This window comes from Puma concolor, chromosome C1 (genome assembly GCF_028749965.1).
Source record: "Puma concolor isolate L17-30 chromosome C1, mPumCon1.1.hap2, whole genome shotgun sequence".
In the NCBI taxonomy this organism is placed as follows: Eukaryota; Metazoa; Chordata; class Mammalia; order Carnivora; family Felidae; genus Puma; species Puma concolor.
Genome location: NC_141674.1, coordinates 203,997,202 through 204,020,316, shown reverse-complemented (window position 1 = coordinate 204,020,316; position 23,115 = coordinate 203,997,202). Strand labels below are relative to the sequence as shown.

Here is a 23,115-nt window from a genome sequence, read left to right as displayed (position 1 = left end):
TAATTGAACCGCTTGGAAAACATCCGCAGATGGACCTCAAGCTCAGGTAGGTCTGATGCCTCAGTTCTCTAACCTGTCTTTAGATTTGCCTCCCACCCCTGGGCATTCTGTCCTCAAGGATCCTGAGAGCACTGCCCACTCCCCCAGGCAGGGAGGAAGGGAGTAAAGGTGGGCGGTTTGGGCATCAGTGGATGGGGAAGAGCTGCCTACCCCGAACTGGTTTGTAGCAAACGCCCGCTCCAGGTCCCTCACAGCTGTGGATGCAGGTGCCCTCTCAGCCCCAGTCAGGCTGGCTCCGCTGCTTGGTGGAGACTTCTGGACTCTGACCCCTAGGCTAGATAGCAGGAACTGCCCATCCCAGTGGCCTTGTATCTTTCCCTAGTCCTGTTCTTGGACTCTGTGGTCCTGCCAGCTGATTACTGGCCTCACCCATACCCACATCCGCCTCTCTGTGGTTTACTCGCGCTCAAACACTTGGATTATCCTCTTGCTACTGCCTGCAGCCAGACCCACCACACCACTGTTCATTGTCTCTGGCTCCCCTTCCGACTTTGGAGCAGCCAGCGAGGCCTCAAGACCTCTCCTACTCCCCCCACTTGACCATGAACTTATAGCTCTCCCACAGGAATGTATGTTACTCCCATGATTAAAAACATCGGCAACAGACAACTGAGTTTTTAAAAAGGATCTTAGATTTTGTAGACTCGGTCTACTGTGGTAGGGTTGTTTTGATGCTGTTTGTCCCATTCAAAACCTGCAATCCCTCCAGCCTCCCATTGATCACCTCGTTCAATAACACTGGCTGCCCCTCCTTTTAGAGATACTTGGTGCCACATGATGATACGAGGGTAACAGCAGGGCTCCAAAGGCCTGGTTCTTGCTCTGACTTGGCTACTAAGTAGCTTTGCCAGTCACATAAGGCAAGTGACTTCCCCACTCTTCAGTTTTGTCAGGTGTAGAGCAGGCAGTGAAAATAGCAGGTTACATTTGCAGAGTGCTTTCTATGTACCAGGTGCTGGGCAAATAATAATTTGTAGTATTACTATTACAGAAAATATATTAGGATCATCCCACTATTACAGTGAGGACACGGATGGTGGGCAGATCTGGGAGAGAATGCACGAACATGGTCTCCAAGGTGAAGGGCAGGATACAAATGCTTTGGGAACAATATACTTAAACGTATATCGGGCCCAGATCGCTAACAGACTTCTTGGAGAAATCAGGCATCTCTCTTCTGTAGAGTCCTTAATTCATGTGTAAGACTTGACAAGCTCTTCTTGTCATATACTCTTGTTAAGAGCTTTTTAACAAGCTCTTCTTGCCATACTCCCTCCCTACAGGTGACAGCGCGGGCCTACAGCTGCAGCCACCAGAGGCACCGAGCGCTGGTGAGTCTCTCCCTGGCGCTCCTCTGAATTGCCTGCCCACCAAACATGCATCTGTTCGCATGTCACCCGGTGGGCGGGGGAGGGGCCTCAAATGGCATGGCTACCACCCAATTCATGCTTGTCCCCTCTAAGCTCAGTCTGACCCAGGGTTTTGTTGTTTTTTTTTTTTATCTCGGAAAATGACACAATTCCTCCCCCCATCCAGTAATTACCTAGTGTCCTTGACTTTACCTCCTAAATATTTCTCTAAACCACTTCCTTCCCTTACTTCCCCAGCCACCACCTATTGTAGACTCCCCCCACACACACACACTCAGTCTGCCCAGGGCTGCTGCTTCTGCACCTTCCATTCTTCACCTTTCTTTTTTAAAGGTTTTATTTTATTTTTTTAATATTTATTTTTGAAAGAGAGAGAGGGAGAGAGAGCGCACATGCACACATGAGTGGGGGAGGGGCAGAGAGGAGGACTGAGGCTCTGAAGCAGGCTCTGAGCTGATAGCAGAGAGCCTGATGTGGGGCTTGAACTCACGAGTCATGAGATCATGGCCTGAGCCAAAGTCCGACGCTTAACCGACTGAGCCATCCAGGTGTCCCTAAAGATTTTATTTTTAAGTAATCTCTACACTCAACATGGGGCTCGAATTTACAACCCCAAGATCAAGAGTCGCATGCTCTACCAACGGAGCCATCCAGGTGGCCCTATAGTGATCTTTCTTTTTTTAATTTTTTTGAGAATAAATCCTTTATTTTGAGAAAGAGAGAGAGAAAGAGAGAGAGAGAGAGAGAGAGAGAGAGAGAGAATTCCAAGCAGGCTCCATGCTGACATAGCACGGAACCCTATGCAGGGATCGAACTCACAAACCATGAGATCCTGACCTGAGCCGAAAACAATAGTTGTACGTGTGCTTAACTGACTAAGCCACCCAGGTGCCCCTACAGTGATCTTTTATTTTTTTATTTTTTTTTTTTTTAATTTTTTTTTTTTCAACGTTTATTTATTTTTGGGACAGAGAGAGACAGAGCATGAACGGCGGAGGGGCAGAGAGAGAGGGAGACACAGAATCGGAAACAGGCTCCAGGCTCTGAGCCATCAGCCCAGAGCCTGATGCGGGGCTCGAACTCCCGGACCGCGAGATCGTGACCTGGCTGAAGTCGGACGCTTAACCGACTGCGCCACCCAGGCGCCCCTACAGTGATCTTTTAAAAGCATAAATCTAACTGCTACTCCCCTGCTTCAGCCATAATGGTTCCTGTCCACTTTTTTTCTTTTTTTTTTTTTAACGTTTATTTATTTTTGAGACAGAGAGAGACACAGCATGAACGGGGGAGGGGCAGAGAGAGAGGGAGACACAGAATCAGAAGCAGGCTCCAGGCTCTGAGCCATCAGCCCAGAGCCCGACGCGGGGCTCGAACTCGCGGACCGCGCCCCCGTCCACTTTTTAAAAAGACACCACATTCCCAGGGCACCTGGGTGGCTCAGTGGGTTGAGCATCCGACTTCGGCTCAGGTCATGATCTCACAGTTCGTGAGTTCAAGCCCCACATCGGGCTCACTGCTGTCAGCCTGTCGGCACAGAGCCCACTTCAGATCCTCTGTCCCCCTCTCTCTGACCCTCCCCCACTTGTGCTCCCCCCCCCCAAAAAAAAACACACCACATTCCCTAAGGTGACGTAGCAGGCACTGCTCAGTTGGGCCCCTGGCCCCCTGGCCTGCCGCTCCCCAGCTCTGCACACCACAGCCACTCTGGCCACCTTGCAGTTTCACCCCAATGCTACGCTTATTCCCTGCCTCTGGGCTTCATGTATGCTGTTCCCTTCTCCAGGAATAACCCATTTTGCCTGAATAATTCCTGTCCACCTTTCAGAAGGAACTCTGCTCTGACTATAACAGGTTTCCTTTGGGAATACTTTTCATGGCACCTGTACTTCACCTGTGTGGTACTTATCATCACTGAAATGAAATAACAGTGTAATCAGGGTCCTTTGAGCCCTCTCTCCCCACTGAGATGTCACCTCACATGAAGGCAGAGACCAGGTCTGTTTTTGTTCTCTGGCATCCCCCCAGCACCTAATCACCTGCAGGGCACAATCTGGGCTTCAATTAGTGTGGTCCGGCAGTCGGCAAGCCATATCTCTTCATCCTCCTCTTCCAGTCTGACCTACCTCCTTCCTACTGGGGTCCACACCCTCAGGGAGCTCCTCCACAGTCTTGTTCACCAACTGTTCCAGGGGAAAGATGGGTAGAGGCCCAACAATGAGGTTGGTGTTAGCATTGAACGCATCCGGTTTGAGGCTTGTGATCTCCTAGGGAAGAAAAGGAAACCACCGGTTAATTCTGCTGGCTTGTGGCTACCTCCCAGGCTGCTTATCTCTCTGGAGTCAACATTGATTCTAGGGCACCTCCTTCCTGAAGCCTTCCATGACCCCACCACCCACACACACTCCTCATAAGAACACAACATTTGATCGGACCCAGGAGCTAAAACTTGGTGGATTGTGTCCAACCAAAGCCAATTGGTCCGAGATGATTATTTTGTTCTTTGACTTACAAACTTCTTCATGGCTTCTCATGGTGGATGTTTGAGGTACACCTTGGACATTTATGATCCTCTTTCTCTTATCGGTTATGAAATTGTGATCAGTAAATTCACTTAGCCTTGACCTATATATGCCTTCCAACGCACACCATCAGTCCACCGGAGAAGGGCTTAATGAGTATCACGAGGTACTCAGCATGAGGGTGGGGCCAAGGAGCCAGGTGCATTATCTGATTACCCCAGCATGCTTGTGGAATTGCTCTCATGTTCTGGATACATTTTTGCAGTCTGCTTGGACTCAGTTCCCCTGCAAGCCTGGGAACTTCTTGAAGGAAAGGTTTCGCTTTCAGATTTCCTTATCAACCAGGCCGACAGTCTAAATGAGTTTCTGTTAACTAACTCAGAGACTGCAGTTTGTATCTGGATAAGGCTATCCCAGGATGGCCACGGCAGAGAAATCATTCTTTCTCAAAGTGTAGTCCATGGCCTAATTGCATCAAATCACCTGGGCTCTTCGTTTAGAACGGGCAAATATTCCTGGGTCTCAACCCAATTCCACAAGCCAGAATTTGGGGCAGTGAGTGGGACTTTGGGATCTACATTCTAATCAGCTGCCCCTGCCCCTCACTCCCGGCTCCCATCAGATTCATGTATGAACAGATGGGGGAACCATACCCTAGGAAATGGAGGAGAAAAAAAAAACAGCCAGAGGCCTTGAAGTTAAACAGCAAGGACTTCCAGTGGGGGGGGTGGGGGGGGGTGGCGGTTCATGGTGGGAAGTAAAGCCCAGGATGCTGGTGTCCTCTCTGGAGCTTTCTCAGCTCCCGCAGGGCTGGCCATCATCAGCCAGTCACCTGCCCCGTACTCACATCAGTAATCTGGCTCCAGTCCCTGGAGTTTCCAAGCTCCACCTTTAGGTCCTCATAGGATTTGGCGTTCTGCACAGAAAGTAAATAACAAGTTAGACCCAGTTCTCAGCAGAGGAGATGGAAGAACTTTTTCCTTCAGGAGTTGAAAGGAGGTTGGTCTAAGGCTTGGGAGTGGGAAGGGGGAAGAAGGGGCTCAGGGGCTGGAGGGGGGAGACCCTGAAAAAGGAAGCTGGATGGCGAGGATGGGCACCCAAAGGGCTGACAGTCAGAAGAGGCCCCGCTCAGCCCCACGTGGGGCTGGAGGCCACACTCAGAGGCAGTGCAAGCAGCCACATGCAGCCTTGAGAACCTGCCTACACCCTGCAGGCTCTGGGGAACATGGGGGCCCTGGAGAGCGGGGGGGGGGGGGGGGCTCCTCCCAGAGCCTGGGGAGGGGGACCCTGCCGCCAAAGAGCAAAGGAGTTAGAAGGGACCTTAGCTCCATGAGGAGCCCCGTCTCCATATCCCCAGGGCCGGGCACCAAGCATGGCGCACCCTACTGGAGTTATGCTGAGTGAAGGAGTGAGCCCACGCGTGAGCCTGAGAGAAACCCCCAGACTGGGGCGAGGGGAGGGCCGCCAGAGGTGTTGACTCAGGACACTGATATGAATTTTAGAAGTTCTGGGGCGCCTGGGTGGCGCAGTCGGTTAAGCGTCCGACTTCAGCCAGGTCACGATCTCACGGTCTGTGAGTTCGAGCCCCGCGTCAGGCTCTGGGCTGATGGCTCAGAGCCTGGAGCCTGTTTCCGATTCTGTGTCTCCCTCTCTCTCTGCCCCTCCCCCGTTCATGCTCTGTCTCTCTCTGTCCCAAAGATAAACGTTGAAAAAAAAAAAATTAAAAAAAAAAAAAAAGAAGTTCTGGCATCTACCCCCTCAGGCATAAGTTTCCTCTTAAGAGTGTATCAGACACCACGTGCTCCCCCTCAGGTTCCCCTCAGGAATTTGACGAAAGACCTGACTAAAAATAAGTAGAGTAGACCATAAAACATAGACCCACAAGGAATGATATGGCCATAGACCACCCCTCACACAATGGAATCGGGCCAATCAGGACTGGACAACGCAGAGTTATCCAGCCAATAAGGGTAGGACCTGAGAAGGAACAAGGGGGAAGGGAGGGGGCTGACCAGAACCTTATAAAACAAGGACCCTCGCCTAGAGTCGGGGCATTCACTTTCGAATGTCCCCTCCCTGTAAAGAGAGCTTTCCTACTATTCTTAACTTTCTGATCTTATACTCTCATAAACTTTCGCCTGCTGCTCATAAAAAAAAAAAAAAAAAAAAAAAAAAAAAAGTTCTGGCATCTAGATTTGCAGCCTTGAGATTTGTTTATCCTCAAAACTAAATTCAGCCCATCAGTCACTGAAAGAATGCTTTCAAAAAATGTATTTGAGGAAATGTATTTGAGGAAATTAAGCTCTGGTTCCCTAAACTCATCTGTTTTGCCACTTTAGTGCACCCAAAGCCACTGGGCTGGCACTCTCTACCTTAGCCTTCCTCCTTCCTGCAGAAAACCTTCCATTTTGAGGACCTGCCCTCTGCTTCTGTGTGCGACCAGTTCCGGAGAATCCTGTGGAAGTCTGACTCCCTGTCCCTCAGGTAAGGACCACGTGTATGACCCATTTTGCTTAGAATTCGGTGCCGGGAAGATATTTATCTGTCCTTGAGAACTGACATGTCTCATTTCACCTGGCTTACGGATCCACCAACACCGCCTCAGAGAAGTTTCTGCGATGATAGAAATGTTCTTTTTCTGTGCTGTCCGATAGGGCTACAGAGCACTTAGCTTGTGGCTAGTGAGCAACTGGATGTTAAATTTTGTTTAACTGCAGTTAAGTTTAAATAGTACAGTTCTAACCAATAATGTCCAACAGCCTTCAGCTACATTGGATCCATAAGGCAAGGCACTGAACTGAGCCTGGGTTTTTGATAGCCTTCTTTCCTCTCCCTCACCAGGGGGGTTAATGGTTTTATGCAGCCTTACTTTTTATTCTAGGCCCCCTCAGACCCCTTTACAAATATATCACTGGTCATCTATCGCAGTAAACAGAAAAGCCTGGGAGTCTGCCCTGCCCTTGTGGTGTATCACAAGCGGCCACCTGGAGGAGGATGTGAAGGGCTATAAGGATCAGGGTGGGCTGGCCACTTACACTCCACTTGAAGGGATCCCAAGCCAGGAACCAGCCTGTGAAGGTAGGGGGCTCGTATCCCTGCTTCACCACAATGATGGGGGTCTCGGGGTCACGGCCGCTGGGGTGGGTCTTGAGGTATTCCTGCACCGTGACAGCTGCGGCTTTCTTCTCGTCCTCATTGGCACGCTTCCCGATCCAGAAGAAGACCTGTGGAGAATCCAGGGTTCAGGTGGTCCTTCCCATCCTCCCTGGCCCACAGGGCTCTGCCTCAATTCACCCAGGCTCCGATGACCAACAGTGGCGCTAAGTGACCTTGGGCAGGCCCTGTCTGGTCTTGACTTTGCATCTGGGAAATGAAGAGGTTGGACAGATGTCCTGTACTGGGATATTCTGCCAATGTGTGACTCCCAGCCTCTCCAGAGCTATAGACATGCCACGTGGAAAAAAAAAAAAAAAATTGGACTTTGGGAAAATACATCCTGCCCTGCAGCCCCATTGGGCACATTCCTCTCTACCTGCCTCCTTCTTCCGTAGGCTCTTGTTGTTCATAATACTACTTCCAGGAAGAATCTGTAAGGGAGCCTGTCCATTAAACCACTATTTCTTGGCTTTGGAGATGGAGATGGTGGGAAGGGAGGTTCCCCAGGCCTCTGTCCTACCTGGTCCCAGACATCTAGCAGGAACACATCATCCTCATCCAAGTCATCCTGATTGAAGTCAGGGATTTCTGTGGCCAGGAAACACCCGGTCTGGTTGGAACATTCAAAGAGCCGGGGGGTGATGGCCAGGGTTTCCTCCTGCAATCTGCAGGATGGAGAGAAAATTGTGTTGCCAAGAAGAAGGTAGGGGGACAGAAGAATAGAGGATACAGAACTCTGGCATGGAAAGCCTAACTTCTAGGAAAAGACTCTTTTTTTTTTTCTGCTCACACATAAAGTCCCCCCTCCTCCCAAGAGTCTAAGAGTGCTCCGAGGGAGAAATCCCCACTGCCTTTCTAGGACATCCATTCCAGTGGCTCTTCTATGGGCCCACTGGGAAATTCTTTCTGCTGTCTTCCTTCCATGCCCTCCTACGGCTACTGCAATATACGCCCTTTTGCTTCTGAACCGGGGAATGGTGGATCATGGGTATTCTTCAGAAAAACCATTTGACAGAGTGTGTACAGCTGGGGCTTCTCAGCATCCAGGTCCTGTGTCAGCGCTAAAGGTCAGGGCTCTGGCATCTTCTTCCCAAAGGGCAAGCCTGCCCCTCTCATTGAGTTGTTTCTTATGGCTGTGAACTCCCTTTGCCACGAAGACACTCCCACCAGGCCCGAGGCACACCCACACAGACACTGCACTGCTCAAGAGGCTCTGAGGGTATGGGCTGCCCTTGACTCATCTTGTAGCCCTAGGGATCTGGTATACAGAGTCCTCAATTCATGCTTGCTGCAGGCTCTGGGCCATGGGATGGAGATGCTGGGAGGCTCTCCAGCCTCAGAAGGTGAGCTAGAGGCAGAGGGACCCCGTAGTTACCTCTTGCTGCTGGCATAGGGTGCCTTTCCACCCAGGGCCATCCAGAAGTTGGCCGGCTCCTGTCCTTCCACCACCACTTGCTTGTCCGTCCGGGAGATGATGTCAGCAACCATCTTGGCCATCTCCCGCTCATCCCCGCTACAGCCCTGGGGAAAGAGGGGTCAGCTGTGTTGGGGGAGACCATCTCTAGTGTCACATTCACTGGCACAGAGCTCCTGCATCTGAGAGGGCTCTTCTGCCTGGATCAGGACCCCATGTGCACCCCTCCTCTGTCTGACACTCCAAAGAATGGCAGAGGGGACAGGAGTCTGCACAATCCTTACAGGGCAGGAAAAGGAATCCAAGAGGCTGAGATAAATGGAGAGGCAGCGACAGGCACAGGGATAGTGAGAGAGAGCCTGGACACAAAGACAGACCAACACTGAGACAGCCAGGGGTAGCCAGAGACAAACAGAATGAGAGAGACTGAGCCAGACATAGAGGCAGAAAATGTGAGGGTGGCCAGACCCAGAGCTGCAGGGGAAGGAGACCAACTAGGAAATTAACAAGAAGGACCTACTTGGCCTGAGGCGGGGGGATCCCAAAGACCCACTTGAAGACCAGGGGAGGCCACTAGGCCCTGCACGCACCTTCCCACACCACAGGTAGCAGCAGGACTGGGTCTTAAGGATGAAGACGTCATTGGAGTTGAGGGAGCTGGCCTGGGCTGGGACCTCAAAGGCCTTGGTGTTGTTGGCTCTGTTTCCCTGGACCTGGAACAGCTGTGTGGAGGCCACTGACTCCACTTTGTTGCCTCGGGAGGTGCCTCCCTGCCGGGTGTGGGGAGACGGCAGAGAGAAAGAGGTGGGAGCAACTTAGTAGAGACAATGGAAGATTCTCGAAGGGCACAGAAAATAGCAAGAGAGGCTGGGGGCGGGGGTGGCGGTTGCCCGCCCCCAGGTCCTCTGATGCACCATCACCAGAGAAGGCTTTCCAAAACATTGCTTGGGTCATGGCACTCTGCTGCTCAGAAATCCTCAGTGGCTCCCCACTGCTTACAGACTAGAACCAGCTCCTCATCCCAGCCTTTGAAGGCCCCACATGACTCAGGCGCAAACTACCCTTCCAGACCCGCTCTGTTCTCTCCAAACCCTCCCATGTAGCTCGCCAGGCTTCTCACTGTCCCATGTGGGTCCCCTCCTCTGGGCTTTTGTCTTTGCTGTGCCTCCTGCCCTACAGTTTACCTCTGCTGAGCCCTTTTGCTCCGACCCTGATGTCAAGGGCTCCTCCAAACCCCCTTTCTACCTTGAACTCCCTGCCTATCCCAGATTACTGTATTCACACTCTCCTGTGAACTCAGCTTGAGTTTCTGGCATTTAAGCACACAGGGCCTCGGGCTGTGAGTTCACTGCTCTCCTAACAGGACCGTAAACAGTAATGCGCGGCCTTCTCCAGTCTTGGCCCTTTGCAGAGGGCCGCAGACTTCATAGGTGCTCAACAAACAGGAGGTGTCTATTCCGTTACGTTGGAAGGCACCAGTGCAGTTTGGACAGGCTCATCATTTGGGCTAATCTAGGCACAAGAACTGCCTTTCTCATGTAGAGGATCCAGGGAGATGGGTGGGCAGAGAAACAGCACTTGCACATGTCACATACTCATTACGTATTCTTAAAGTACTGGGTGGTTGTTTCTATCACCAGTTCCACATGGCTGATGGGGCCTCAAACAGTCCTCCCCCATGAAGACTGCCCTTCACCTCCAGGCCGGCCTCCCCCCCAGGTCCCCTCCCCCATCTCCTGACGCCCACCCCACCGCAAATGCGGGGACTGCCGGGTGCCTCAGGTCGGCAACCACACCTGGTAGACCACCATTCGTCCCTTGAAGATGGCCATGAGGTGCGGTGGCTCCTTGCCCATCGGGACCCGGATCTGGACCGGTTCATTGTTGTACTTCTGGTCCAGGATGACGGCTTGATAGGCAGAGGCTGCTATTTCATCCTTGCTGGCCTGGCTACCCTGGGGACGAGCACGACGGAAGGGGTGGGATGAAGTCAGCTCCAATTCTGACCCCATCTCCGGCTGCAGCAACAACTCCATCCCTGTTTCTCACCCGGCCCCAAACCCAACTGTCCTCCCCACCAAACCCTACCCTGGACACAGCCCAAACCCAATCTGCCCCAGACCTCTTCTGGTCTCATCCCCATACCTTATCCTTTCCCAGCAACCCCCTACCCATAGTTCCCCTGCAACCCCGGCCTTAACCCCAGACCTCCTCTCCTTCTTACTGGGGGAAACAGCATGGCTACCATACCACTACCCCCAGCACCCAAGCATCTCCCTGCTCACTCACATCTGGACACAGAAGCCCAGATGAAGGGAATGTGCTGGAAGCCATGGAAATTGGAGGCTCTGAGAACCCAGAGAAGGGGAAAGGGTTGTATATGGGGGTACTCTGTGCCACTGGGATCTCATAGCCAAAGTAGTCCCAGGATGGAAAACGGGTGAGTTCCCCATCACCAGAGGTATTCAACTCAAGGGTGATGGCCACTTGGAAGGGGTAGAGCAGGGTGTGAGCTGAGCTGGCTGTGCTCTGGGCAGGGAGGGGTGGGGCCTGACCTGCCAGATGTAGAGCAGGTAGTGCTGCTTCTCGCCAATGAGGTAGGTGTAGAGCAGCAGGTAGCAGTCACCCCCGTAGAAGTGGCCCAGCCACTTGGAATCCACCGGCACCAGCTCTAGGTTCTCAATGCGCCACACCTGGGGCCAGCACCAGGCCAGTGTGAGGTCCAGGATGGGCTCCGCCGCCCCCGCCACCCACCCACCCCCAGCACCCACTTTCCACCCTCACCATACCTGCACCTCCCCACTGCCATCGTCTACCATCTTCTTCTGGGCGGCCACCTGAGGTTGGATGTGCAGGGACATGGCATCAAACTTCACCTGCTCCACTTTGGCTGGAGGGAGGGGGAATCGTGACACCGGCCGTCACCAACTGAGATCCCCAGGTCCTCCCAACAACCCCGATAGCTAGAATTCTTAGATCCATTTTACAGGTGAGGAAACCGAGGCCAGAGAGGTCACAGAGCCAGAGAGTGGCAGTTATAATGTGAAACCCTATCTCCCACCCCTAAGACTCCGGCTTCGCCAGGGCCTCCCAGAGGAGCCAGGAGAGGGACAACACTTTTACCCTCCTGCAGGTGCCTGGCACTGAGCTTGCCTTCAGCAACTATTGTCTGGTGAGAGACTGAAGCCGTCTGGTTTCCAGAGAGACTCGACCCCATTCCAAAGGAGAGACAGGTGCTTCTCAGCTCCCCTTTTGTGACAGCTCCGAAGTTTACCCGTGTGCCTCATGTCCCCACCCCAGTCAGGAGCCCAGAGCAGAGCCAGGGTAAAAGCGCGCACGGCAGAGGCATGTCTGGGAAGGAGGACAGGAGGCAGGCGCAGACGCTCTTCCAGCCCCACCCTGCCTCGGGCGGGCCCTCACCCACGGAGCCCACATTGTGGATTTTGCCCAGGCCTGACGTCTGATTAGGTAGCGTCCACTTCTGGAAGAGCTGCTGAAAGACAGCTGACTCGGCCCCATCGTTCTGCACCTCCACCTGTGTGTTCGGGGGGTACTGCTTCGCTTTGATAAAGTTCTGGGAAGAGAAAGCGGTGGAGGGGTCTGTGTCCCTCTCTGAACCCCCATAGCCCTCCAATGCAAGTGACAGCCTGGCTCTAACCCCAACCAGACCCAACCACAAACCTACCCCAGGTCCCAAGTGCAAACTAGAACCCAACCCCAGTCCCAGTACTGACCCAAAACTAAGGCCTGCTCTGGCCTCAACCCCAAAACCAAATGAGACCTCAGTTCTGACCCTGACCCCTAGCTGCCATCTCCAACCTTGAGCCCAATCCCCATTCTCACTCTGACCCCAAGCCAGCTAGGGTTATTGACTCCAACCCCAGTAATGACCCCAAACTCTGACTTAGCCCCAGCCCCCTGCTGACCCAATCCCCTCTTGTAAAAAGGTCAGCTTCCATTTCTCCCTCCTTTCTCTGAACTGAGCTTGAGGTGGGAGCTCACATCCTGAGGAGGCTCCCAGGTTGCCTGTTGGTGGGCCCCTGGTGGCAGGCAGCGACCCCCGCAGGGGGCTACAGAGCAGACCCTCAGCACCCCCAGCTGAGCTGGGCCCAGAGCTTTGGAGGCCTCTGCCTGGTGGGACGCCCAGTCTGATCCCCCTTCTCTCTCCCTGCTATATCTGTTTCTCTCCCCTTCCCCCCGCTGATCCCCATGCCCACCAGTGCCTGATTCATGGCCCCCATCTTCTCCTGGGTGTTGGAGTTCTTCCCCTTCCACACATAGATCTTCAGGCCCCCCTGGTCCAGGATATAACAGTCCTACAGGTGGGAGAGAAAGACCCAGGGTGGGAGCCTGAGGGTGCGGGCGGGGCTGGGCTACAGAGTCTCAGGCACAAAACTGACTCCTTCCCTCCAGGCCAGCCCCAGGCCCCCAGCGCTTCACCTGCTTGGGGGGAGAGCAGGCTGGGTGCAGGGGGACAGGCGGTGGGGCTGGGGGTCTCCAGACCCTCTCACCTCGTGACTGAGCAGGTTTTGGGTGAGTGGCCTCGTGGCAACTTCTGTAACCACCAGCTTTCCCTCTGAGTTAGACACGCTGCAGGACGAAGGGCACAGCATAGACGAGCGGGGTTCTCACAGCTGTCACCCGGGTGCCCTGCCCCCAGGGAGCCCCCGCACCCACGAAGAGCCCAGCTGGACACTCACTGGTACAACTTGAGGGCGGCCTTGAGTGCCGGCTCCACCACCTTGTCAGGCACCGCGGCCTTCAGCTCCCTCCGCTGGCCCAGCACGTGGTTCATGATCTCCATCAGCTTCGGGGTCTCCTTCTCGTTCTCCCCATCCACCACACCCACGTAACTGCGCCCGCCCCGCTCCTGGTCTCGGATCCCCTTGGCCAGGTTCATGCCCTGCAGGGAGACCCCCGTGACCCATGAAGGTTGGTGGGGGACAGGGCCGTGTCCACCACCCCACACCATGCTGGGAGAGCCCAGCCCACCCTGCCATGGCCCCAAGGGGTGAGGTGCCTGCCTGCCTTTACCCTGGTGACCAGGGGCAGGGGGGACCAGGCTTTTAAGGTACATGTGAGGAAACCAAGTGAACCCCCTGGGGAAAGCAGGTTTCTCGTTGGCAAGAGGGGGTTTGGGGTGCGTTTGAAACTTGTGATTTTACTTCATAGTTTTGGACGAGAGCTGAGCCCTGGCTCTCATAGCACTCGGTCTTTTTGCCCCAAAGCAAGCTCGCATGTGCACCCATGCACACGTGCACGCACGGCCTCACATGTGCTCACACACACACGGAGACAACCGTCCTCACACGGAGACACACACACCCCCAGGGTGGACAGTCCACATGTGCTCATGCAGAGACACACACGTACACACACTTCCTCATGTGCCCACATGTGCGCGCACACTCACACACACCCTGGCTCCCCCTCCTCAGCCCCATGTCTGTGTACCTCTGGGTACCTGCATTTCAGCCCCACGCCCCGGGCTTCTGCAGACTGCGGAGGCCGTATTTCTGTCTCCAGCCCAGCTCCCTGCTGTCATCTCACATTATCCACCACAGCCCCGTTTGAAGATGCCCCAAACTGAACTTGAGCTCTTCCCCCAATCTGTTGCTCCTGGTCTTGCTCATTTCGGGCAACGGGACCCCATCCACTCAAGCGCAACACCCCTCTCTCCTCAGCCCCATCGCCACCCATATAATGTGTGTGGATCCCCCCTTCCTGTCCAAGGGGCCAGGGCGCCTCCTCCCATCCTCACCCAGATGGCCACAGGGCGCCCTGCGTCCCCGCAGCCCCCACACCCCTTCTCCACTCAGAAGTCAGCATGACCTTCGGTGGCCTCCTGGGCACCGAGAACAAAACCCGAGCCTCTTACTCAGCCTTCTGGTCGTGTAACATGCCCTGCGAGCGAGACTTTCTCCAAGGTCTCTGTCCTCCAAACTCCCTGTAATCCCCATCTTGTGCTCTGGCTCTGCTGGCAGACCCCTCACCAGCCACTTTCTTCCGGCCCCACCCCACCTCCTCTCAGAAGTCTTTCCAGAACCCCCACCGCCACCCCCACCCCTCACCTCTCAATTACCCTCTTCCTGTCAGTCTCCCCCACTTGACGGCCAGACCCAGGGCGGTGCTCTGCCCATTTCCTTCACCACTGGCTCCCTAACGTTTGGCACAGGGTCTACCGCACAGTGGGGATGTATTAAACCTCAGTGGATCAGCCATGAGAACACACACACCCATATCCCAACATGCATGCCTCTCCACATACACAAGGAGACTCAGATCTACCTTCCAACACACCGTCCAGGGCAGTCAGCTGAGACCTGGAGACTGGGCTGGCTGGCGGGGGGGGGGGGGGGGGGGGGGGGGGGGGGCGGTACTAGCGACAGAGGTCTGGCGAGTTCAATTGGTAGGAGAGGGGCAGGTGTGCAGGGGCAGGTGAGGGCAGGGTGGGATGGGGAGCGGGGCGGTGCATGGGCAGGGCTTACCCTGAGTCTTTCCATGCAGTTACTCTCCGGCCCGTTCCACTGGATGATAAGCTTCCCCAGGTCCAGGAGAAAAACATCCCCACGGTTGAAACTCTTCCAAGACACCTCCACCTGGAGCGCCAGAGGGCAGGTGTGGCCTCTACTCAGATACTTTCCACAGTCCATCATGTCTTCCCCCCCGTCACCCCTCCTGGGCCTCTGCCCAGCACCCGGGGCAGGGGGTGGGGAGTGGGTAGGGAGGACAGGAGGCCACACGCTAGGGCCCTGGCTGATGCCCACCTCTCCGGCCACCACGTTCCTCTTGCCCTTGACATGCAGCAGCCGCTGGACCTGGTAGGAGTTGGTCTCTACTTGCTTCATGCCAGAAGCCACGCCTCCCTTCTGGATCCTGAGAAGAGAGGGAGCTGACCCAAGGGAGTGGGCTGGGAGGTGTGACAGAGCCCGGGTGCCCGTTGCCACTGGGGCCACCTGAGGGCTGGGCCTGGGACTAGGCTGAGGTGCGCGAGGTATCTCAGGAGCCCACAGTTTGCACCCTAGATGCCTCACTCACTGCCTCCCTGCCCTGCTGAGAGGCCCACTAAGAAGGGTGCGTGGTAATGTGGAAATGCAGAAGGACAGAACGGGACTCCGAGGACGGGGACCACAGTGGAGGGGAAGAGGAGAGAGGCTGTGGACTGAATTTTGTCCTCTCCCAAACTCACGTATGGAAGCCTTAACCCCACTGTGATGGTATTTGGAGAGGGGCCTTTGAGAGGTAGTAGATTTTGATACAGTTTAATTTTGTTTAATGCTTATTTTTGAGAGAGAGAGAGAGAGGGAGGGAGAGCGCAAGTGGGGGAGGGCAGAGAGAGAGGGAGACACAGAATCCAAAGCAGGCTCCAGGCTCCAAGTTGTCAGCACAGAACCCGATAGAGGGCTCGAACCCACGAGCCATGATATCATGACCTGAGCCGAAGTCAGAGGCTTAACGGACTGAGCCACCCAGGCGCCCCATGATACAGTTTAGATGAGGTACTGAGGGTGGGGCCCCCGTGATGAGGTTGGTGTCCTCATAGGAAGAGACACCAGAGAGCTTGCTCACTCTCTTCACCATGCGAGGACATAGTGAGGAGGTGGCTGTCTGCAAGCCAGGAAGTGGGCTCTCACCAGCAACCAAATCAGCTGGCACCTTGATCTTAGACTTCCCAACCTCCAGAACTGTGAGAACATTAATTTCTGTTGTTTAAAGCTACTCACTCTACGGTATTTTGTTAGGGCAGCCCAAGGACACTAAGACAGGAGAGGTGGCAGCTCAAATGCCAAAGGGGCGGACTGTTGCTAGAAGTGTGGGAAGAAGAGGAACAAGACCAAAGGGAGGGGTGGGGACTGTGGCTAACCGGAGAGCTTCTGGCCTATCCCACTGGTCAGTAGCAACATGGCTCTTGACCGTGTTTCCATGGGAAAAACCCAAAGGCCAGAGCTTCAGACTTTTCAAGAAAAGCTAGATACCTGGGTTTTCAGTGGGAAAGTCCTGCTTTAGAGAATGGAGGAGCAGTTATTTGCCCGTTGGCCAGAGGGAAGACTTGACCGTGAGGCGCTGGAAGGCCTCCTTTGGCACTGAGCTCTCCAGGACATTCAAACAGGGATTGATTTACGAAAATTCACGGTGCACCTAATTGCCGAACGGCCCCTAGGGCAGCCAAAGACACTCAGAGGGATGAAGACCAAGGACAGGGCGGCAGCAGAAATGGGGGTGGGGAAGTGGAAAGAACGAAAATCACCAAAAGCCCATGGTGGGTCCCCCTCACAAGCTCCCCGACAGCCTCAGGCTCCCTCCCTAGCCCAGGCCCCACTCCCTGCCAGCAGTGCACCCCTCCATACACGAGGCCCTGCTTGAAGTAGCCTCGGAAGGCCTCACTCTCGTTGCCCTGGATCTCGCGGTGCTGGACGGCCCGGCCCTTGAGGAAGTCGTCCATCTGTGTGGTGTAGATGGCAGCTGCCCCTTGCTCATCCTGGGACGAGGCCAGGCCGATCCAGTAGTGGATGTCATAGGACAGACTGCTGCCCGTCTTGTGGATCTAGGGAGAGGGGAGGTGCGGTGTGCCCGAGGCCCTGGGCTCCCACAGCCCTCTCCCCGCCTCCCTGCTTTGCATGGTCTGTCACACACAAGGGTCCTGGGCCACAGGTGAGCTTGGTATCCAGGAAGCGCACGGCACTGGTGGTCAGGAACCGTGAGTAATGGCCCCAGCTCTGCCACAGACTCGCTGAGACATCGGGTGAGTGGCTTTCCCTCTGGGTCTTGGAAATAAGTGGGTTGCACATAGCAGCATTTTCCCAAGTGACGTGTATGGACCATCACAGGTCTATGAGGTGATGAATTGGGGTGTACAAATGTACATAGGAAATGATTATGTAAAAACTGTATAGCTACTTTCTGCTTGTGACATGGGACACCGCTTTCCACTTATGGTACTGATGTAGAGTTATGTTTTCAATCAATAGATTTAAATTTCAAAAGCGAGTCAGTGTAAGGAAAGATAAAAATGCGTTAATCGTACAGGATATGGCAAAAACCAAGGAGGCAATATGAAGGGGACTATGGATTCTGGAAATATGCACCTGAGGTCGGGTGATGTCCCGCTGGCTCAGAGCGTCCCCAAGACTGTACATTCAAAGACGTTCACCTTGGAGCTCAGTGACCAAGGGCAGGGAGAGCCTCTTATATCTCTGACCCTGCAGAGCTACCAAAGGCTGGGCACCTGGGCCCACCCAGTGAATACTGTCTAGGGGTGAAGCCCGGCCAGCCCTCCTTATTGCCCCCAGCCTCAGGTTTCCTCCCTAATGCCACAGTGGGCTTTGCTGTCTGCTCGGGCCCCTCTGGCACCCGCCCGCACTCACAGCCAGGACTATGTAGCAGTCACCATCGAAGAAGCTGCCGAAGGTGCTGGAAGGAACAGGCACCATCTTCATGGCCTAGGGAGAGGAAGGAACTCAGAAGGGCTGCCCCAGACCACCCAGAACCCCCAGCTGCCCCGCCTCCCTTGACCCCAGGGAGAGCTGGGAGAGGCGGAGAACCAGCAGGAGGAGGGCCTGAGGAAGTGGACCAGAAGAAGGGATGTGACCATGGGAGGAGGAATAGGAGCAGGAGTTAGTGGCTCGCACATCAGAGGGCAGGATTTGAGGTCAGAGTGATCTCAGGCTCCCTCCTTCCCTCCATCCATCCCAGCCTGCAGGCCCCCCGCCCCCCTTGCCCACACACACACCCAGGCAGGCCTCACCTCGATCCTCCATATCTGCACCCCTGGGGTGGTGATGTTGAGGGAGCCTTTGACTTGGGCGCTCAGTGTGGTCATGGTGAGGAACCTAGGGGAGGGAGACGCGGGAACAAGGGTTGAGGAGCTGGGAGCACCCTGGGTTTCAGGAGCTGCCCTTCCAGTGCAGCCCCAGAGAGCTCCCAACACCACCAGGAGGCCAGGGCTCAGGAACTTGGGGAGGGGAGGGGTTGGCGCTCCACCCTGGGCCTTGATTGGCCAAGGGCCCAGCATCCAGTCTTCCCACCCAACTCTGATCTTGTCACTCTCTTGCTCAAACCCCTACCCTGACTCCCTATTACCTACTGAATAAAGCCCTCACTCTTTAGCTTTCCATTCAAGGCCCTTTATTTAGCCCCAAACAATTTTTCTTAAGAATTTTTTTTATCAAAGCCATGCTGACTGGAAAAAATTCATACGGACTTAAAAAAAAAAAAAAAAAGGAAAGCAGGGGCACCTGGGTGACTCAGTCAGTTGAGTGTCCAGTTCTTGATTTCGGCTTAGGTCATGATCCCAGAGTCTTGGGATCAATCTCCATGTTGGGCTCCAAGCTCAGCAGAGAGCCTGCTTAACATTCACTCTCTCTCCCTCTGCCCTCTCTCCCCTGCTTGTGCTCTCTCTCTAAACTAAAAATTAAAAAAAAATTTTTTTAACGTTTATTTTTATTCTTGAGATTGAGAACACGAGCTGGGGAGGTGCAGAAAGAGAGGGAGACAGAGGATCCAAAGCAGGCTCTGAGCTGACAGCAGAGAGCCCAATGTGGGCTCACGAACTGTGAGATCATGACCTGAGCTGAACCCGAGTTTAACTGACTGAGCCACCAGGGCACCCCCAATTTTAAAAAAATTTTTAAAAAGGAAAGCAAAGAATAAATGAGGGCCCAAAAGGGTATGTACCCCAAGAAAAAACAGGTGTTCAAACAAAAACTGGAACTTGAAATTCATAGCAGCTCTACTCACAATAACCAAAAGGTACAAACAGTCCAAATGTCCATCAACAAAAGGCGGTCTATATCCCCACAATGGAATATTATTCAGCCATGAAAAGGAATGAAGGGCTAATACACATTGCAACACAAATGACCCTTGAATACATTACGCTTGGTGAAAGGAACCACACACAAAAGGCCATGTATTGATGAGTCCATTTTTACGAACCATCCAGAACCGGCCAATCCATACACATAGCAAGTGGAGCAGTGGTTGTCAGGGGCTGGAGGGAGGGGTAAGGGGGGATGCCTACTAGAGTTTCCATCTGGATGATGAAAGAATTCTGGAACTAGACCATGGTGATGGCTGGACAATGTTGTGAATGTACTGAATGCCACTGACTTGTATAAAGTGGTTAAAATGGTAAATCTTATGTGTATTTTACCACAATAGAAAAAGTCTATGCAGCGGCTTCCTGTTCCTTCCTGGCTCCCCCCAAACACCCCTCAGTCACTGTTCTGGTGGCGCCCAAGGAGATCCCACAAGGAGAGGGACCATGTTTGTTGGCTCAGTACTAAATCCCCAGCGTCTAAAACCATGTAGGCATTTTGCTGAGTGAGTGGATGGATGGATGGATGCATGGATGGATGGATAGATGGATGGATGGATGGATGGATGGATGGATGAGTGAGTGAATGACAGAGTGAACTCTCCAGTGTGAACCAGGCTCCAGCCACTGAACTGAAAGAAACCTCCCCTTGCCAAGCTTCTTTTATGGTATCTTTTATGGCTCTTTCCATTTTCACCCGTAGCTCTGTTCTCCACTCCAGCTGCTCATCAGAATCACCTAGGGAGCTTTTAAATGATACCAATGCTTTGCTGCTCCTCAGGTCTATCCCCAGGGATTCTGATTTAATTAGGCTGGGTGCAGGCCCAGGCATGGGTACTTTATTTTCTGACTTTTGGGAGCACAGCATGGGTGCTTTTAAAACTTCCCAGAGATTCTGATATGAGTGAGGGCAGAGAACGGCTTGCCCCCAGTGATTCTCATCCCTGGTCTCCTGCCTCTCCCTATCAGGCTGGAGGCCACCCCCATTCTCCACTGAGCCTACCACCCAGCCTGGCACAGATTTGCCCTCCAGGAATGCTCCTTGAACTGATGAACAATAAATGAAAGGTCATGTGGCTTAGAGGGTCAGGCCTCACAAGCTGTCAGCCTGAAACCTCGCTATCTAATCTCTCGTGGCACCTTGACTCTGAATCACCTCTTGGAACAATGACCTGGCATTTTACTGTTGGGAAACTCCCTCTTCTGAGTCCTGAGGGGTGACCTCTCTCCCGGGCATTCTGGAGTTTGGGGCAAGGTCTCCCTGCCCAGCCTCTGATTAGCGGCCCTTTTGGCAGATCATGGCTATGTCGGGTCACCTTCCATGTGCCTTTAGGAGCCCATTGTGCCTGGGCCCTGTCTGATGCCCTGTTGGCCATGGCCCCTTTGTGAGACATTTCTCAACCCACAGAGACCCCAGGGCTCCCAGGACACCTGGGTCAGTAGGACCAGTTTTGGTACAAAGGAGAAAAATGTTTTCTGTGTTATTTCATTTGCCACCTTGGCCTACATCTTCCTTTCTCTGAGACAGACTCTTTGACACCCACTAGCTGTATGAACATGAGCCCTGTTTCTTCATCTATGATGTGGGAGGCGGTCAATTAGATGACCTCTAGGGACAGGCTCTGATTTTTAGGGGTGAACAGCAAGAGGATGGAGGGTAGACAGGAAGAGACACTTCCTGCCCATCAGATGAGTGGACATTTGGGGGAGCAGGGACTTGAAAAGGCCAGCATGCTCCTCCCCCTAGATTTGGAACTTCCAGCAGCCTGAACTGGGGAGGGGGAACCTCCACGGGGCCAGGGATTGGGGGGGAAAGGGGATGGCCCTGAGAGGTGAACTCATACTGAGAGGGTATCCCCACAGATACTGCCCTGCTCCTGCTCCTATCCATGTTGGTCAGAGCAGATGCCTCTGCCCCACCCCCCAACCGTGGTGGGCTCTCCCCAGAGAGGCTGTCTCTCCCTTCCTGGTGGGAGGGATGTGGGCTCCTCACTACCCACGACACGCACAGCATGGCCCCAGGTCTGGATGTGTGCCTCCTTCTCCCTCAACTTGAGTTCTCTGGCTGCCCCCCTCACTCCTGATCCCCAGTATTCTCTGCCCCCAATTTGAGGAAGGGCACCATTACTCCCAGACCCCAGATACGGCTATGTGTGCAACACCCTGGACCCCTCCCTCTCCTGCCCTTCTGTTCCACCGGAATCTCTCTCCTATCTGCCCCCTGCCACACCCCCCTCCCACTCTGCTCACAGCTGCCTTCTAGTGATGCCCTGCCCCCCAGGCGGCTTCTCCCCCTTCCCGCCATGTCCTTGCGCTCCTGTTCTTCCCTTTACCCAATGGCCTCCCCACCTGTCTTCACAAGGCTCACACTTAGATGCTCCTCTAGACTCAGTTTAGGTCTCATTTCTTCCAGGAGACCTTCCCAGAATCCTCAGGCTAGACGAGGCCCTTCCTCGAGGGCACCAGAGCATCCTGGACCTGTGCCTCTCTTGGCGCCCTGACCACATGGCAATGAAAGGATCTGTTTATAAATCCCAGGTCTCCGAGGTCAAGGACCTAGACAGTTGGTCTGCGTAGCCCCCATAGTAGATGCTCAATAAATATTCATAAAACTTAAAGACGAAATTGTGGGATGGAAGGGGTGGACCATGTTGGAGCCCTGGTGGGAGTTAGGGCTCCTGCTCCATCCAGGTCCCACCTTTCATTTTCTAATTGCTGTCCTGTCCTCAGGGTTCCGGCTCCAGAGAGCTGCGGGGTGCTGTCATCCCGGCTCTCAGTCCCCAGTCATGCGGGTCTGAGCTGGACAGGGGTATGGCAGTTCCTGAAACCCAGGACACCCTTCTGCTTCCCCAGGCCCATGAGAGCAGGGAGAAAGGACACAACCCAGCATCCCATCCTACAGACTCTGTCTCTCGAAGCCCTGAGAATGTCTTTGCAGGCTTTTTGGGAAGGGGTGGTCAGTATATCCCAAGACCCTGGTCTGGACTTGGCTCCCACTTCTTTTCCTCCCCATTTCAGCTGAATGGGGCCACAGTGGCTGGTAAGGCCAGAGGACTGGACCTGGGGACAGAAGGGCATGCTAGGGTGGCCGGGGAGCATGGACTGGGGCCAAAAGGGCCCTGCCTCACCAGCCCCCTGCCTCTCTCTGCCTTTGCCCATTCAATTCCTGATGGCTGTTGCTCACACCCTAGGATCCAGGAGCCCCGAGGCCCCAGGAGTGTCAGGGGGAATGACCACACAAAGAAAGAAACCATTTCATATGAGGAACAAATATGCAAAGAGATGGGGTGAGGTGCAGGAAGGGGGTGGCAGAATGAGATTAGGGCGACCAGCTGGTCCCAGTTTGCCCAGGAGTATCCAAGTTTTAAATCTAAAAGCCCAGTGTCTCCAGAATCTCCCCATTCAGGGCAATCCGGGATGGTTGACACTTGAAGTCAGGTGGGTGCTAACGGCAGGTACGAGTCTGAAAGAGCAGCTGCCTGGAGTGGAGCCTGTACAGTTCTTTCCTTGGAGGCCCAGGAAGCCACACTGGGCTCCCTGCTCTTTCCAGACGCTCCAGAGTGCCAAGCCTCTCCCTCACGTCCGCTCCAAGGTGCTACAGGAAGCCCCAGGCTGCCAGCAAGAAGCAGGGGCCCTTGTCCCGTCCTCTCCTGCACCTACCGTCCCGTCCGAGTGTGTCCGTCTGGTGTGTCCGGCAGGGTTGCCTTACCTGTCTGGGGGAGGCAGCTGCCACCTGGGAGGTCTCAGGGAGTTGTGGCAAGCTGGCTGCAGGAGAGCGAC

The 23,115-nt window shown here is 54.2% G+C and overlaps 1 protein-coding gene and 1 long non-coding RNA gene across 8 annotated transcripts in view; one reads left to right on the top strand and one right to left on the bottom strand.

The window, feature by feature from the left end:
- VIL1 (villin 1) overlaps window positions 1-23,115 on the bottom strand; it is a 25,877-nt gene extending 2,762 nt beyond the window's left edge. The window contains exons 1-19 of one of the 2 annotated variants that reach the window (XM_025934733.2): window positions 23,045-23,115; window positions 18,265-18,349; window positions 17,885-17,959; window positions 16,868-17,064; window positions 15,287-15,395; window positions 15,008-15,118; window positions 13,220-13,422; window positions 13,031-13,109; window positions 12,737-12,835; window positions 11,940-12,093; window positions 11,309-11,409; window positions 11,075-11,212; window positions 10,316-10,474; window positions 9,110-9,289; window positions 8,481-8,626; window positions 7,626-7,770; window positions 6,985-7,173; window positions 4,797-4,865; window positions 3,554-3,694 (exon numbers count right to left, since the gene is read on the bottom strand). In XM_025934733.2, the coding sequence (XP_025790518.2) occupies window positions 3,554-3,694; window positions 4,797-4,865; window positions 6,985-7,173; window positions 7,626-7,770; window positions 8,481-8,626; window positions 9,110-9,289; window positions 10,316-10,474; window positions 11,075-11,212; window positions 11,309-11,409; window positions 11,940-12,093; window positions 12,737-12,835; window positions 13,031-13,109; window positions 13,220-13,422; window positions 15,008-15,118; window positions 15,287-15,395; window positions 16,868-17,064; window positions 17,885-17,959; window positions 18,265-18,339 (2,370 nt within the window). In that variant the 5' untranslated portion in view covers window positions 18,340-18,349; window positions 23,045-23,115. Of the gene's footprint in view, window positions 1-3,553; window positions 3,695-4,796; window positions 4,866-6,984; window positions 7,174-7,625; window positions 7,771-8,480; window positions 8,627-9,109; window positions 9,290-10,315; window positions 10,475-11,074; window positions 11,213-11,308; window positions 11,410-11,939; window positions 12,094-12,736; window positions 12,836-13,030; window positions 13,110-13,219; window positions 13,423-15,007; window positions 15,119-15,286; window positions 15,396-16,867; window positions 17,065-17,884; window positions 17,960-18,264; window positions 18,350-22,995 lie in introns of both variants that reach the window. The other variant, XM_086719642.1, reaches the window with a different exon arrangement.
- On the top strand, window positions 3,668-12,110 carry LOC147578677 (uncharacterized). Of its 6 annotated transcripts, none has more exons than XR_015255558.1 (3): window positions 3,668-4,948; window positions 6,289-6,433; window positions 11,653-12,110. It is a non-coding gene; the product is annotated as an uncharacterized LOC147578677 (long non-coding RNA). The 6 variants fall into 6 exon arrangements; XR_015255559.1 differs by lacking the exon at window positions 11,653-12,110 and adding an exon at window positions 6,878-7,468 and having other exon boundaries at window positions 6,345-6,433; XR_015255560.1 differs by having other exon boundaries at window positions 4,518-4,948; window positions 6,345-6,433.